This window comes from Phacochoerus africanus, chromosome 11 (assembly GCF_016906955.1).
Source record: "Phacochoerus africanus isolate WHEZ1 chromosome 11, ROS_Pafr_v1, whole genome shotgun sequence".
NCBI classification, from domain to species: Eukaryota; Metazoa; Chordata; class Mammalia; order Artiodactyla; family Suidae; genus Phacochoerus; species Phacochoerus africanus.
In genome coordinates, this window is record NC_062554.1 from 131,584,799 (window position 1) to 131,601,802 (window position 17,004).

The 17,004-nt window shown below is 46.6% G+C and overlaps 1 protein-coding gene across 1 annotated transcript in view; it reads left to right on the top strand.

The window, feature by feature from the left end:
- Window positions 1-15,947, top strand: part of KCNH1 (potassium voltage-gated channel subfamily H member 1) — a 387,725-nt gene extending 371,778 nt beyond the window's left edge. The window contains exon 11 of the mRNA XM_047753552.1: window positions 14,737-15,947. Coding sequence (XP_047609508.1) covers window positions 14,737-15,570 — 834 coding nt within the window. The 3' untranslated portion in view covers window positions 15,571-15,947. The remainder of the gene's footprint in view (window positions 1-14,736) is intronic.
- Window positions 15,948-17,004: the final 1,057 nt, after the last annotated feature.

Here is a 17,004-nt window from a genome sequence, read left to right on the forward strand (position 1 = left end):
GCCGAGGTGTGGGGGATTTCAATGTATTGACTAGTTCTGGTGAATGTCGGGAGTTCACATTTGAGTGGGACAGTCGTGGATACTTTCCGAACCAGCACGTTTCCTTGGCAACTGAGTGGCTGTACCCCGATGAAGCAGTGGGAAGGCACCCCCTTTGGGCTCAGACATTTGATGGCTCTGAGAGTCAGTGTCCCAACATGAGAAACGGGGACTTGAACAGTGCAACAGAAGATTATTTATTGGGAAAGTCAAACCCTAGAATAATCCAGTGAAGCTGTTATAACCATTATGTTTCAAAACTAGACAATTGCTTGAATCAAATTATTTGCTCTGGTGCTTTGTGCGTGGGAAGGTCTGATCTGCTGGCTGAAATGATGAGTGTCACAAGCAGCCAAATCACATGCCACAGGGACAAAGGACAGTGACAGTGATGTCAGAGCCCACTCTTCGGTAACATTCAATCTGTCAGAATTCTCCGTAGCTGTTTTGGTAGAAAGCAGCTATTTTTTAAGAGTGGAATTATAACTGCAAATATAAGCTTTGCATCGGATTCTTCTTCTTTTTTGCTTAGGCCGTGCCCACGGCATATGGAGGTTCCCAGGGGAGAGGTCCAGTTGGAGCTGCAGCTGCCAGCCTCCATCACAGCCACAGCAACGCGGCGTCCGAGCTGCATCTGTGACCTACACCACAGCTCACGGTGACGCCAGATCCTTAACCCACTGAACGAGGTCAGGGATCAAGCCTGCGTCCTCACGGATGCTAGTCGGGTTCGTTGACCACTGAGCTGTGACGGAAACTCCTGCATCAGATTCTTTAATTTAGAAAAAAAGCCAAAAGAATGCCCCCAACCAGAAGATGTTGGGGTAGAATCTCTCCTTAACTGTTGTCCTCTCTTTGTGGTAGGAAGCACCAGCTGCAAAGGCGATCAGAGTATACCAGGTGCAGACTCGCCTGCGTGAATACTCCCATGTCCGCCTCATGGGGTGGTTGTGAGCTACTGATGTGAACGAAGTGCTTAGCCTGTTACCCAGTCCTTTACCGAGTGTCTGGTTGGTATCATGCACCATTGTCATTCGTGCTGCAGGCTCAGCTGCGGAAGGGAGGAGAAGCCCTGGGAGTGGCTGGGACGTAAGGTGGCAGTGGTGAAATGTCCGTCTTCAGAGCCTGCCCCGGCTCCCCCTGCCCCTGGGCCCTCCTTGCTGCTGTTTCCAGGACAGACCCCACCCCCTGTTTTCTGGTTCTCTCTGTCTCAGGCCAGAAGGCAAAAGCAATGTTCAGAAGACTATGCATGGGATGGAGACAAGCGTGGTCCCGACTTTTCCAAACTATGGTGACAGGATTGGGTAGGAGGAAACTACTGAAGGTGGGAGGCGTGAGGAGAGTGAGCTGAACGCTCAGGGAAGTATTTGGAGGCTTTGATTTCTGCAAGTCCCAGGTCATCTTCCACTTTCTTTTTTAAAACATTTTAATTGATGTATAATATTGTGTTAGTTTCAGGTATATAGCAATAGTGGTTCCGTTATATATATAATAGATTATAATCTATTATAATTATATAATTATAATTATATAATCTATATATATAATAGATTATTTTCCATTATAGGTTATTACAAGATATTGAATATAGTTCCTTGAGCTATACAGTAAATCCTTGTTGCTTATCTGTTTTATGTATCTTATAGAGTTTTATGCATCTGATATAGTTTGTATATGCTAATCCCAAACTCCTAATTTCTCTCCCACCTCCCTTTCCCCTTTGGTAACCACAATTTTTTCTATATGGCTCTGTTTCTGTTTTATATATAGATGTATTTGTATTGTTTTTTAGATTCTACATGTGAGTAATACCATGTAATATTTACCTCTCTTCACTTAGTATTATATTGTCTAGATCCATCATGTTGCTTAAAATGGTAATATTTCATTCTTTTTTATGGCTGAGTAATAGTCGTGCATGTGTGTGTGTGTGCGCACACACACACACACACATATCACCATTTCATAAACCAATCATCTGTTGATGGGCACTTGGGTTGTTTCTGTTGTCTTGGCTTTATAAATAGGGCTACTGCGAACAGCGGGGTGCATGTATCTTTTCAAACTAGAGCTTTCATTTTTTCCACATACATACCCAGGAGTGGGATTCCTGGATCATATGGTAGCTCTATTTTTAGTTTTTTAAAGGACTTTCCATACTGTTCTCCATAGTGACTGAACCAATTTACAGTGTGGGAGGGTTTCCTTTTCGCCACACCTTCTCCAGCATTTATTATTTATAGATGTTTTGATGACGGCCATTCTGACAGGTATGAGGTGATACCTCCTTGTGGTTTTGATGGACATTTCTCTAATAATTAGTGATATGGGCGTCTTTTCATGTGCCTGTTGGCCACCTGTATGTGTTTTGTGGAGAAATGCTTATTTAGGTCTTCCCTGTGTTTTTGTTTTTCGGTTTGTTGTTTTATTTTGTTTTGTTGGTTTTTTTTTACTGTTCTGTTTTGTTTTTTGATACTGAGTTATATGAGCTCTTTGTATATTGTTGATATTAACCCCTTGTCAGTCTCATAATTTACAAATATTTTCTCTCATTCTGTAGGTTGTCTTTTCATTTTGTTGATGGTTTCCTTTGCTGTGTAAAATATTTTGTTTGATTAGGTCCAATTTGTTTTATTTCTTTCTGCTTAGGAGACTGATCTAAGAAAATATTGCTGTGATTTATGTCTGAGAATGTTTTATCTATGTTCTCTTCTAGGTATTTTATGGTATCATGTCTTAAAATATGTCTTTAAAGCATTTTGAGTCTATTTTTTTATGTGGCATGAGGGAATAGTCTACTTTCATTGATTTACATCTAGCTTTCCCAACACTACTTGCCAAAGAGACTTTTTTCCATTGCATATCCTTTCTTCCTTTGTTGTAGATTGACTGTAGTTGTGTAGGATTATTTCTGGGCTCTCTATTCTGTTCCATTGCCTATACATCTGTTTTTGTGTCGATTCCATGCTGCTTTGATTATTGCAGCTTTGTACTATTGTCTGAAGTCTGAAAAGGCAATAACGCCTCCAGCTTTGGTCTTCTGCCTCAGGATTGCTTTGGCAGTTCTGGGTTTTTTGTGGTTCCATATAAATGTTAGGATTATTTGTCCTAGTTCTATGCATCTTCTACTTTAAGTTCTCCTGTGGAATCATGAGACCGAATAGTGCTGACCTGATTTCAGAGGTCACAATCAGATCTTCCCTGGATGGGAGAGAGATGTTGTTGAGGGAGTGTTGGAAGCTGAATGCTGGTCCACCTGTCTTAGTCCTAGAGCATCTCTGATGGGAGGGGGGGGTCACCAGCTCCACATGTGGCTTCATTTCCTCTTGCCTGATTGGTGGCTTGGCTACCACTCAGGAAAGATGGGTGGGAAGAGAGAGGTCTTTGATTGTGAGAGTGGAGGTTGAGAGATCTATGAGACATGCTCTGCATAGAAATATTCGAGTTTAGAGCTGGGGCTGGAGAGAAAAGCAGCATTGTTTTGTGGATGTGAAGGGAAGGAGAGGTTTCTCACAAATGTCATCTCATTGCCTCACTGCAGCGAGGCTGGAAGTAGGAATTTTTGTAGCTAAGACAACTCAGGCTTAGAAAGACGAGAACCTTCCTCACGGTCACAGCAGGTTGGGCATGTGAACCAGTCTTGTCAGCACCTCTGCTGGCTCTTAGCTACATGAAGGTGAGGTGAGCACTGAAGCAGAAAGTCTTCACAGAGCACAGAAAGCAAAGGGCAGGGCTTTGGGGAGGATCACACTGAGGGGATGGGAGGAAGCCATGAAAAAAAGCAAGTCCTAGGGCTGCCATAACAAATGATCACAAGCTGAGTGGCTTTAAACAACAGAAACATATCGTCTTACAGTTATGGAAGGTGGAAATATAAAACCAAGCTGTCCATAGCATTAGGTCCTTCTGGAGGCTTTAGCAAAGAATCGTTTCCATGTCTCTCTCCTAGCTTCTGGTTGTTGTCAAAAATCCTTGGCGTTTCTTGACTTTTAGCTACAAAACTCCAGTATCTACCTTCATCTTCACATGGCCTTTTTGCTCTGTGTTTCATGTCTTCTCTTTTCTGTCTCTTATAAGGATACTCATCTTTGGATTCAAGGCCCATTTTGATGCAGAATGACCTCACCTCAGGATCCATACCTTATCAGATTTGCCGAGACCCTTATATCAAATACCATCACATTTCGAGGTTTGGGTGAACCTATCTTGTGGTGTTTATAATCCAATCCACTATACATAAGGAGCACGAAGCAAGGAAGAGAGTGGCAAATACGGCCCTAGTGAAACACTAGAGTACAGTGACTCCCACACAACAGTGCCATCTCTTCCCTGAGTAGCAAACAAGGGACACGTTTCCTTCGCTTGGCGGTGTCGGAAGGAAGGATCCTCATTCCTCTTAGGTTTTCACCTTCCCGAAGACAGGGGAGCATGCGTATCTTAGGAGTCTTTTGGACCCCGGCTAATCTGTCAAAAGACCTGGCTGATCCTCTTGCTTTTAGTGGGGTCATTACAAGAGTGAGCGAGATGACACCAGTCTTCATGGGATGTCGCTAAGGGGTCTGGCAAGGTCATTCTTGATTAATGCTGGAAGAAAGTGCAGATGTGGCATGGTGGTGGGAGGGAACCAGCCCGTGAGCTGCACTCTGAGAAGCACTGGACCAGGCTGCCTGACAGCAGAGGAACCCCTAGCCTCTAGACTTCTTCATAGATAAAGTCCACTGGGATCTCTGTTCCTGCCCCTCCTACTCGGTGCCATGCCCTGAGGATAAATGGGGACCTCACTGCTCTCCAAGAAGGCAAGATTTTCCAGTAACCAGAACACTCAGCTCATGTGTCTCACAGCTGCTCTTTCTTGCCTTGACCACTCAAAGCCTGCATCTCACACTAAGTCATTCCTCCATCCTGATGAATTAAAGTACCACACTAATAAGTCCTAATGTATCTGGTGGGTCTTTCACTTCTTAAATGGCCCAAGAGCCTCAGCTTCTTGGCCTCTTTCCTCCCCTTAGCCAGATCTTATACTTCACTGTCCTTGAATTCTTTAGAGAATTTGCTAATGGACAGAGAGTAAGATAAACTTGCAGAGAGGGGTGGTGGGGCATGGATAGAGATTATCTAATATATAAGAGAGAAAATCATCCTTTTCCCTAAAACCAAGGCATTTCCCCTGGCAGAATGGCTTAGAATATGGACAATGGATGGGGACTCAAATGGCTAGGGTTTGAGTCAGCGCCACTAGCTGGGTGCCCTCACCTACCCTTTCTTTTTTTTTTTTTTTTTTTGTCTTTTTGCTATTTCTTTGGGCCGCTCCCACGGCATATGGAGGTTCCCAGGCTAGGGGTGGAATCAGAGCTGTAGCCACTGGTCTACGCCAGAGCCACAGCAACGCAGGATCCAAGCCGCGTCTGCAACCTACACCACAGCTCACGGCAACGCCGGATCGTTAACCCACTGAGCAAGGGCAGGGACCGAACCCGCAACCTCATGGTTCCTAGTCGGATTCGTTAACCACTGCGCCACGACGGGAACTCCCCACCTACCCTTTCTAAGCTCAGTTTTCCTCATTTGAAAAATAAAGATGATCGTACCCACCTGCTGAGGCTGCTTGAATGATGGTATGAAATAGTGTAGGTCAAACATTTAACAACAGTCGGTCCCTCCCGCAGTGGGACTGCTGCCACAAAGACATTCTTCTCTGTTGGGTGGCATTTCTGCTTTTGGTGCCATTACATGTGCAGTGCCCTGCATGAATGCCTTTGCCCCAAATTTTCACCTTTTATTCCTAATGCCAGCTTATTTTTCTAGAACCATCTGGAGGATCACCCCCACAAAGAATGATACATAATACATTTCCTCAGCAACTATTAAGTGTCAGGTGCTCTTCTTAAGCATTTACTAACATTCTCCAACTTTATCTTCATGGTGACCTTGTGAAATCAGTCATATTACCTGCTTTCACAGACAAAGAAACTGAGCTTGGGGACCATAATCCCAAGTCTGTCTGGGATCCAGAGTTATCACTGCACATGACTCTGCCCTCCCCCGTCCCAGCACCTCCAGCACCTTGTGCCTAAGCTGGGCATGTGCCAGTCTCCTGCAGGGCAGGACTGTGCTTTATTCTCTTCTAGCTCCAGGCACTGGCAGTGCAGGGTCTTAGCTCAGGGAGTGATTACTGACCTAGACTGGCCTCAGTCCCTCTGGGAACCCCCTACCCTCTGAGGCTCCTGTTCTGGGTGGACCCCATGTTCATGATGCTGTTGAGTGAAAAGTGGAGCATTTGATTCCACAAAGAACAGAAATGGCCATTCTGAGGGGGTTAAGAAGCAGCCTTTTCAAAAAGCAAAACCCAACCTACTGCCCTGTTGTATCTCTCCATCTCCTGTTTGTTTTTCCCTATTTTCAGTTTCCTTTTTTTTTTCTTTTAATAAACTTTATTCGGAAGAAAAAACTATATTCATATGCAATTCATAACAGTCTATATACCCCTTACTAGTTTCTCCAGCGTTTCCATCTTGCAAAACTATAGTAAAACATCACATTTAGTATATTGGCATTGACGGTCAAGATACAGAACGTTTACTTTGCCTCAAGGACTCCTCACATGGTCTTCAGCCCCCACCCCCTGGATCCTACCTGCATTTCCACAGTCCCTAGACATCACGCGTGTCTTCCTCACTTTTATAGTTTTGTCATTTCAGTGATACTGTGTTTGTGTAATAAGACAGTATTTAGCATTGAGGGATTAGTTTTCTCCACGTGAAACTTGGGAGATTCACCCAAGTTACTGTGTGTCTCAAAAATGTGTTCCCTTTCATCACCGAGCAGTATTCCACGGTATGGATGTTCCACAGTTTGCTTTTTCACCTTTTAAGATGGCCATGTTCATTAATCTTCGTGCTTATGCTCTCCCGTAAAACCAGGCAGGGCCATTGGTGGAGGGGGCCTGGTAGCTGAGGAAACCATGAGGAAGGCAATGTCACCAGGGTCTTTAGGGGCATTAGAGTGCCCCCCCGCCACTGGAGGGGAGCACATACACTGTTCTTTCTAAGTGGCTTGAGTCAGTGCCAGCATGGACCCCAACTCTGAGGGAAGAGGCTTGGCCTTCCCCTGTCATGGAGTAGCAATATGTGTGTGCCTTGCATGCAGTAGATGCTCAATAAATGTTTGCTTGGCATGGTGTCCTCTACTCTAGAGAGCAAACCAGCTTTTTGTCAAATCAAAGAAAGAAGGAGCTAAAAGTGATTGCAAGGCTTACCAGGCAGTCTCCTTTCAGTCATCCAGGGACCAGGGGCTCGATGGTCTCATTGATGTCATCCTCCCTCCTCCCCCACGACCCCGTCCTGCCCTGGCTCAGTCCCAGCACCGCATAGGAGGGAAGGACAGCTAAGCTAGGCTAGAAGTGTGGGCTTAGGCTGAGAGGTGAGGAGGGGACTGGGGTGGTGAGTGGCCACCCTCCTGCATGAGTGCATGTGCACTTTCACATGGCAGAATGGCAGTGACCTCACTAGCCATCAGTCCTGGGGTTCTAAGACTCTGGGTAAGCAGAATCCCTTGAGCGTTTGCTGCAAATGCCAGTTTCTGACCTGGCCACAGGAAGTTCTCACTCAGTAGGTAACAATGCCTCCAGGTGGTTCTGAACTGCAGCCAGACTTGAGAACTGTTGATCCATTTCAGCCAGAGAAGGATGTGACTTGCCCAAGGCCACACAGCAGCAGGTCAGTGGCAGAATTGGGAACATTCCAAGTCTGTGTTCTTTCTACTATTCTCTGTGTGTTTCAGATTTGGGACATGTGTCAGAATTCAATAAAAAACAAAATAAATCCCTTTTGGTTTATCTATGGTTTTCTGTGATTCATACTTCAGTCTCTGTTTATGCAAACCACAGGAAATTGACATTATGTGTATCTTTTTACTCCCTGATAGAATCTCCTTTAAGTAACTGGACTCCCATTCTCTGTGCTGCCAGGACTCTAGGTGGTCCATTTCCCTCCCAGGCCTGTCTATCACCTACATGTGCTACAGGGATCCTGTTGCTCAGTGACTCTGAGGGGGCTCCAACTCCCCTAGGGTTGGTCTTGATGGGGTTTGAGCTCCTTAAATACAACCCAGAAGAGGCAGCTGATGGTCCTGACTCACCTCAGTCCAAGAGGGATTATTTTTTCGAACAAACTTGAAAATAACTGCTCAGGAAGCCCTGCAGCTTAAGAAGCCAGGTGTCAATTCAGGTCAGCTCAACTGTTTATTAAAGGCCTCCCAGGCTCCAGGTCATTGCTTAGTGAGCCTTCGGAGGGATGTGGAGATAGATGAGAGGCACAGCAGCCATCCCTGCCCTGGAGCATTCTCTGTCTCCCCATTCAGAGCTGCTCAGAATTCTGCATGGGCTTCTGGTGCCCAGCAAACACAGCAGGTACTCCTGTGGGCTGGCAGGGCTAGGGAGGATCCAGAATTATCCCATCACTGGTGCCTGGACCAGTATTAGCCTGTCTCCAGGACTAGGCCTCCCCAGTGAGTAATTAGAGAGTCCCTGTTAACAACCCCACAAGACAGACCCTGGCAGGCACCTCTTTGTTGGTGTGGACCCTCTCTATGGATTGGTGATACGAAGTAAGAAGACATCAAATCAAGAGCACTGGCCAACTCCCTGAAGTTCTTTTTCTACCTAGCTGTGTGACATTGAGCAGGTCGGTCTACTAACTAAACCCCAGCTTTCCCAGCTCTTCAACTGTCAAATTGTGGAGGCGGTCCTTGCACACCTTTCAGGAATTTTGGCTTAAATGAGATAATGCACTTGAGTATGTGGAATAAGCTATAAAGCACAACACAAAGTACTTCATTATTAAAATCATTAATTGTTCGTTCTAGAAGGGAGTTTAGAGATGATCCCACCCATTGGTTTTCAAAATGATATTCAGGGCTACAGAATCCTTTCCTAGACTGAAATATTACATTGAAGCTCAATATATAACAGGAAAACAGAAAGAAAACCTGGCATAGTTGTGCTAGGAGTTGGGAAAGGAGGCTGTCCAGCTGGTGAGGGCAGATGTGAAGGGACAGCTCGCTCAGGGTCCAGCAGGACTGAAACAAACCCTCCAGTCTTCCAGTTCCCAGGCCAGGTTCGTCCCATGACATTGGATTGTCTTCCACAGGAAGATCCAAGTTTGCACAAAAGAAAAATGCAAGAGCACTTGTCCTCATAGCAAAATGAATAAATAAACAAACGACAGGTTTATCTTAGGGCTACTTCTAAGTATCAGCTCTCTGAGATAATGTAAGAGACAGAAAAGAAAAAAACTGGTCACACAGAGATGATGGAATCAGGATTAGGTCAGTCTGAAATGAAGGTGAGTGAAAATGGAAATCCTTTGGGATTTTATTTACACACTTCTCTTCAGGAGTATATATGTTGTATATAGGGAAGACCATTTGTAATCTCTCTTTTTCCTTCTGCCCAATAGACACAAAGATCAGACACAGATTTGTGTGTATGGCAGGGTGGGAGTGGGGTATACTTCACTCTACAGCCTCATAAGTTTTGACTCCTCAATATCTGAAAAGTCCTTCCTTTGGTCTTAAAACATCTCATTTCAAGTCTCAGAGGCCACCTGACCTTTGATATTGAGAGAGTTGCTAAGAGGACCCTGTGTGTTCTGAGCCAATCCTTTCCTTTTCTAACATTGATTATGACCTCTGTCACTTCATCTTTCCAAGTAGAAGACATTGTAACGTTGATTCATTAGCTCATTTGTATCTGTTTCTATCCGCTCATTTATTCATTCATTCTAGAAGTATTTATTGAGGATCCCTAGGTGCCAGGCACCTTCTAAGTGCTGGAAATAGTGAACAAATCAATTTCTGCTCTCTTAGAGTATATAATAAATTTTTTATTTACTTTTTTTTTTTTTTTTTTTAGGGCCACACCTGTGGCATATGAGGTTCACAGTCTAGGGGTCAAATTGGAGCTACAGCTGCCAGCCTATGCCACAGCCACAGCAACACAGGATTTGAGCCGCATCTGCGACCTACAGCACAGTTCACAGCAATGCCAGATCCTTAACCCACTGAGTGAGGTCAGGGATAGAACCTGCAACCTTATGGTTCCTAGGCAGATTCGTTTCCACTGCTCCACATCGGAAACTCCAGATAATACGTTTTTTTAAAAAGTAAAAGGCACAATGTGACATGCAAAGTACTATGCTAGGCCTGCAGGGAGCCTTCAGAGGTACAGATGTACAGATGTAAGTAACTGGTATCTTGTTTAGAAATTGTTGCTTAAAAGGAATAAAACCCCATTCATATGAGCTCAAGTTAAAAGGGGATTTTTTTTAAATTGTTGAATTGAAGTATAGTTGATTATAATATTGTGTTAGTTTCAGACATACAGCACAGCAATTCAGAATCTTTTCCCTTATAGATTATTACAAAATATTGAGTATAGTTCCTATGATGTACTGTAGCCCCTCACTAGTTATCTATTTTATATATAGTAGTATATATATGTTAATCCCAACCTCTTAATATATCCCTCCTCCCCTTCCCCATAAGTTTGTTTTTTTATGTCTGTGAGAATCTTTCTGTTTTGGAAAAAAGTTTGTCTGTGTGTACTTAGATTCCACATATAAGTCTTATCATGTGATATTTGTCTTTCTCTTTGGTTTACTTCACTTAGTATGATCATCTCTAGGTCCATCCATCTTGCTCCAAATGGCATCATTTCATTCTTTTCTATGGCCAAGTAAACTTCCTTGATATATATATAAAATGTCCATTAGGTTGCTTCTATATCTTGGCTGTTGCAACACAGTGTTACTATACATCCCTATTCATGTTGGGGTGAATATAGGGATGTATGTAACTTTTTAAATTATATTTTTGTCAAGATATATGCTCAGGGGTGGGATTGCAGGACCATATGGCAACTCTATTTTTGGTTTTTTGAAGAACTTCCATACTGTTTTCCATAATGTCTTCTACATTCCCACCAAGATTGTAAAGAGTTCCCTTTGTCTCTAGACCCGCTCCAACAGTTATTATTTGTAGACTTTTTGATGATGGCCATTCTGACTGGTGGTGAGGTGACACCACATTGTTTTGATTTGCATTTCTCTAATAATTAATGATGTTGAGCTTCTTTACATGTGCCTCTTGTCCATCTGTATGTCTTCTTTGGAGAAATGTCTATTTAGATCTTCTCATTTATATTGAACTGTATGAGCTGTTTGTATATTTTAGAGATTAATCCCTTGTTGGCCATATCATGTGCAAATATTTTCTCCCACTTTGTAGAATGTCTTTTCATTTTGTTTATGGTTTCATTTGCTATGCAAAATATTTTAAGTAGGTCCCATTTGTTTGTTTTACTTCCATTTATCACAAGCTTTTTCTGCTCTATCGAGATGATCATATGGTTTTTATTCTTTGGTTTGTTAATGTGGTATCATACTGAATGATTTGAGGATATTGAAGAATCCTTGCACCCCTGGGATAAATCCCATTTGATTGTGATGTACGATCCTTTTAATGTATTGTTGGATTCTGTTTGCTGGTATTTTATTGAGTATTTTTGTGTCTGTGTTCATCAATGTTATTGGCCTGTAATACTCTTTTTTTGGTGATATCTTTGTTGTTTTGTGTATTAGGCTGATGGTGGCCTTACAGAATGAGTTTGGAAGTATTCCTTCCTCTGCAGCTTTTTGGAAGAGTTTCAGAAAGACTGGTGTTAACGCTTCTCTAAATGTTTGATAGAATTCGCCTATAAAGCTATCTGGCCCTAAAGTTTTGTTTGTCGGGTGTTGTTTTTCTTTTGTTTGTTTGTTTTGATGGCCACACCCACATCATATGGAAATTCCTGGTCCAGGGATTGAGTCTGAGCCACCAGCTGCATCCTATGCCAGATGCAGATCTTTAACCCACTGTGCCACAACAGGAGCTTCTGTTGGGAGTTTTTAAATCACAGATTCAATTTCAGTACTTGTAATTAGTCTGTTCATATTTTACTTTTTCTTTTTATTGTTTTATTAAAGTATAGTTGATTTACAATGTTGTGCCAATTTTGGTCTGTTCATATTTTCTATTCCTTCCTGGTTCAGTCTTAGGAGATTGTACCTTTCTATGAATTTGTCCATTTCTTCTAGGTTGTCCATTTTATTGGCATAGAGTTGTAAAGGGGGCTGTTGATAAGAATCAAATGTTCTTCAGAATAATGGCAGGAACCAGACAGCTCTAAAAACCATCATCTCTTTGGGGTATATTCACATTGTCATCCATTCTGCCCTTTTCTCTCTTTTTTCCCCTCATTCTTCTCTGTTGCATCTTCTTTCCTTATCCTCTTCATCTTTCCTCCCTTCTCTGAGAGTGGGTGAGGCAGTAAATAGCATCTCTACTGCCTATGGACACAGAAAGTAGTTAAGAGTGGAAGAATGAGCACGACAAGTGCCGCTAGGATTGGGAGGTGGGGGGATAACCGAGAGGCCCATGAAATCGAAGAGGGCTTGGTGGAGGAGGTGCTGTTTGAGCCGGACCTTGGAGTGAGGAGGATTTGGGTTCTTGATAGATATCAAGGGCCCTTCCCAGAACAGAGGTGGGAGACTGCCAACTCAGAGCAGTGGGAAACAGACAGAAGGGTCCGATCGTTCTACTTGTCATCATTCTCCCATCCCTGTGATCCATTTCGTTGGGTCCTTTTCAGTGTGGAAGGGTTCTCCTGAGTCCCACAGTTTGGATCTGCAGGCTAGAGCGTAGGAGCAGGTGGGATATGGCTGAAGGGAACCAGGGGAAGGGAGAGTTATAAAATTACAGCTGGGCAGGGGAGGGATAAGGGCAGGGATGGGAGAAATGCTGTCCAGTGGAGGTCAGAAAGCCTTGCACGGGGACCCATGTAATGCAGCTTGAAGATTTAGCCAGGTGGCAAGAGGAGTGGCCACCCCATCCCACCCACCTGCTAGTATCAAGTCATCCAGTGACAGGGGGTTTGATGGAGAGGTCAGGTGACAGGTGTGAGCCTGCAGCTTGCCAACAATTTGCTGACTGATCATTTGCATCAGCAATTCAGTGTTTGCTGGGTTCTTCTGTATTTACTGGCACTTTATATAAAATGACCATCTTGTTGGTCATATCTGAGAACCTAAGGAGTGGTGCCATCGTAGAGCCTGGGTGGGTGGGGGCTTCCTAGAGGAAGCAGTGTGAATTATGTTATCTTGTGCACCTAGGTTAAAAGGGGAAGCAAAGGCCTTGAAAATGTGGGGGCAAGAGGATTCCTTTTGAGCATTCCCAGTGGGCCAGTGCTTTCACATAGGTAATCTTCTGTTGGCTTTACATCAAGTTGAAAAAGTAGGGGTTTTCCCCATTTTTGAAGGGAGAAACGGAGACTCAGAAATGAAGAAACCTTTGGGGTCTCACAGCTATGTGGCACAGCTGAGACCCCAGAGCCCAGGCTCCTGGCACACCACCACATGTACCTCCCCAAGACCTGAGGGTCCGGCGGCAAGTCCTTGTGCAGGTAATGGGCTGGTCAGAGGCTGCCCGCACAGGGCTTTCCAGATTGTGGTGATGGGAAAGCTGCCCCTCTCCATCCCCCAGACCTCTTCCCTACTTCTCAATAATCTCAAACCCTCTGGTCAGTTAATCAAATAACTCGTTGCAAATTGCTTCGTACAAGTTCAGGTATGGGATGAGTCAGATATGTCCTTGATATACCTGCCACATGCAACATAAGCCGATGTCGGCCCAGGGGAACCCTTGTAGTATGTGGCTTGTGCTGCCCTCAGAGCCAGAGTCACGAGATGGTGTTGCTGGCCGGCTCTCCCTCCTCCACATAAAGCCTTGTCCTCCATCGTCAGTAAGTTCCTCTTGGACATCGAATGGATCTGAGGTTTAATTGCTCGGGTACAAGTTTCTTCGAGGAAACTTATCTGTTACGTGACATTTAGCTACCCTGAGCCTTGACTTCCTCGTCTCTAAAACAGGGATAATGATCTGTGCTCTGGTGACCTCCGTGGGGTCATTAGGAATACATGAAGTAACGTGAAGGTCATGGGCCTTTCTTCTCCCGTGAGCTCCCTGAGGACAGGGAGGTACTGAGACCAGCCTGTACTTTTCACAGCCAACTGCATCCACGTGGGCTTCAGATCTGCAGATGCCAAGGGCAGTCGTAGCCTGGGGACTGGCTGAATGACTCTGGACGGTCGTGTAATCTGTCAGGGATGCTCCAACTTGGGTGCTTCACAATCACCTGGGGAGCCTTTTGAGGTACAGATTCAAGGGCTTCCCATCTGGTGATTTGAATGCAGTAGGTCTGAGGTGGGGTCAGAGAAGTGATTTTTGAAGCCCTCGCCAGATGATACTGAAGTGCAGGCCAGGACCGGTGAAAGGGGGCCCAGGCTCAGAGGCCAGGGCAGCCTCCTGGGAGGAGGCCACTTGGTGTCTCCAGCCTCCGGGCTTGCGGGGATGGAGACGCTGGAGGCTTGATTCTCTTGAGGAGGGAGGGTGACAGCAGGAGTGGAGTCCCTAGTGGTGGAGAGGTGGGAACAGGTCAGAAAGGGACTGGATTGCTGTCGCTGAGAAAGGCCCCAGAGGCCTCGCTGTGAGCCCCATCCCTGGGGGGCGGGAGGGGGGCTGGGCGGGGTGCGGTGATGGGCAGAGGGGCCGAGCTCCGCCAGTGCCAGCACCGGCTTAACGCGCGTGTCCCTGTGTTTCCGCCAGATCGTCTTCCGCAAGATCAGCGACGTGAAACGGGAGGAGGAGGAGCGCATGAAACGCAAGAACGAGGCCCCGCTCATCCTGCCCCCGGACCACCCGGTCCGGCGGCTCTTCCAGAGGTTCCGACAGCAGAAGGAGGCCAGGTTGGCTGCGGAGCGGGGTGGCCGGGACCTGGACGACCTGGATGTGGAGAAGGGCAGTGTCCTGGCGGAGCACAGCCACCACGGTCTGGGGAAGGCCAGCGTCGTCACGGTCCGCGAGAGCCCTGCCACGCCCGTCGCCTTCCCCGCGGCCGCCGCGGCCTCAGGGCTGGACCACGCCCGGCTGCAGGCGCCCGGGGCCGGGGGCGCAGGCGACGGCGCCAAGCGCAAGGGCTGGGCCCGCTTCAAGGACGCCGGCGGGAAGGCCGAGGACTGGAGCAAGGTGTCCAAGGCCGAGTCCATGGAGACCCTCCCCGAGAGGACAAAGGCCACCGGCGAGGCCACCCTCAAGAAGACGGACTCGTGTGACAGTGGCATCACCAAGAGCGACCTGCGCCTGGACCACGTGGGCGAGGCCCGGAGCCCCCAGGACCGGAGCCCCGTCTTGGCAGAGGTCAAGCACGGCTTCTACCCCATCCCCGAGCAGACGCTGCAGGCCACCGTCCTGGAGGTGAAACACGAGCTGAAGGAGGACATCAAGGCCTTGAACAGCAAAATGACCAACATTGAGAAGCAGCTCTCCGAGATCCTCAGGATATTAACTGCCAGAAGGGCCTCCCAGTCTCCGCAGGAGCCGTTTGAGATATCGAGGCCCCAGTCCCCAGAATCAGGGAGAGACGTTTTTGGAGCCAGCTGAGAGGTCTGTGGACCAAAAAAAAAAAAAAAAAGAGAGAGAGAGAGACAAAAACCTACCATCCTGCCCTAGACACCACCGCCACCACACACACCTACACGACCAGCCACGTTCAAGGTGGGCTTTTCCCCGACGGAAAATCCAAGTGGGACCAGTCACGCTTAGGCAAAGCACCCTCCTGTGCTCTCTCTGGGGAAAGATCCGGGCAGAGGTGTGCAAGATGGCAGCTGCATCTGAACTGTCTTTGCACAATTTGGCAAGAGGGGACATGCTGTCTGAAGGGTATTGTCCTTCGTTTCTAATTTTTTACTGTCATGATGTTTGTAAAAGATGAAAACTACCAGGAAGGAACAGCAGCCGTTGGGGATTGTGTGTGTGGGGGGGGGGCGGGCACCAAGAACCCCTTGTGTACATGCTTGGCTCCTTTGCCAAGACCCTCGAAGACTGCTGTGGGCACAGGGAGCGCCCAGCATTCCCTGTTCCTGCCCAGCCTGTGTCTGATGTCACCGTGTATTTTCCTACCGTCGTCATTTGTAACAAGCCCGGGACAAGGGGAGCTTGAGGGACAGGGAGGGTCAAGCCGTTGGACTTTGTCTCTAATGGTTAAGGCCCCAGAGCAGCTGAGGTGCTTCCGTGCCTCCTGTAGACACAGCCGGGGATCTTCAGGTCTCCTTTCCCAGAAGAGAGGAGCTGCAGAGGGCCCATGCACACGCAGAGATTCTCTGCACCGTGGTCCACAGCCCGCTCCTTTGGGACAGTGGAAGGCGAGGGGCCCTGGTGGCCCCGGATGCATCTCTGGCCTGGCTCTGCGCCACTGGCCTCATGACACAGGCCCCTCTGCTTCTTTTCCTTCTCAACCTCTTCCCAAATGTTCCTGTGGCATTCCTCAGGGTACGGGGCATCGGCAGGAAGGGTGATGAGCCCAGATTTGCTTCATTAGCAAAGCAGACACACACGTAACCTCAGAAAAATGATTGTAGCCAGTGCTATGTTTATGATTCTCATTGGGGTTGCCCTAGAGAAGTTTGTATTTTGTCCACTGCATGGGGTCATTATAGGATACTCGGCAGCCATGCTTGGCCTTATTTTAAAGCTCATCTCTTTGTCTCACGCTAATGTCAGTAGGACTTCGAGAGAAGACTGCCGGCCCGTGACTGTATCTGCTTCAGAGGCTGGAAAAGAGAATGAGGCAGGGGCTTCCAGGCTGTCTCAGTGGAGTGACGGAGAGAGGTGGCATGGAGCTGTGGTCCACGGGGAAAGCCTGAGCTTAGACCGCTGATCACGGAGCCACCTACGGGTCATTGGGGTGCCTACTCCATGATACTTGGGACACTCTGCTGCCTCCCAGTCACCAGGCATCAGGTTATTCTTGTGCTTGGGCTTCTTTTGGTGGCATCTGAGAAAGGAAAGAGACAAGGCCTCTCCCAGGCAAAGTGC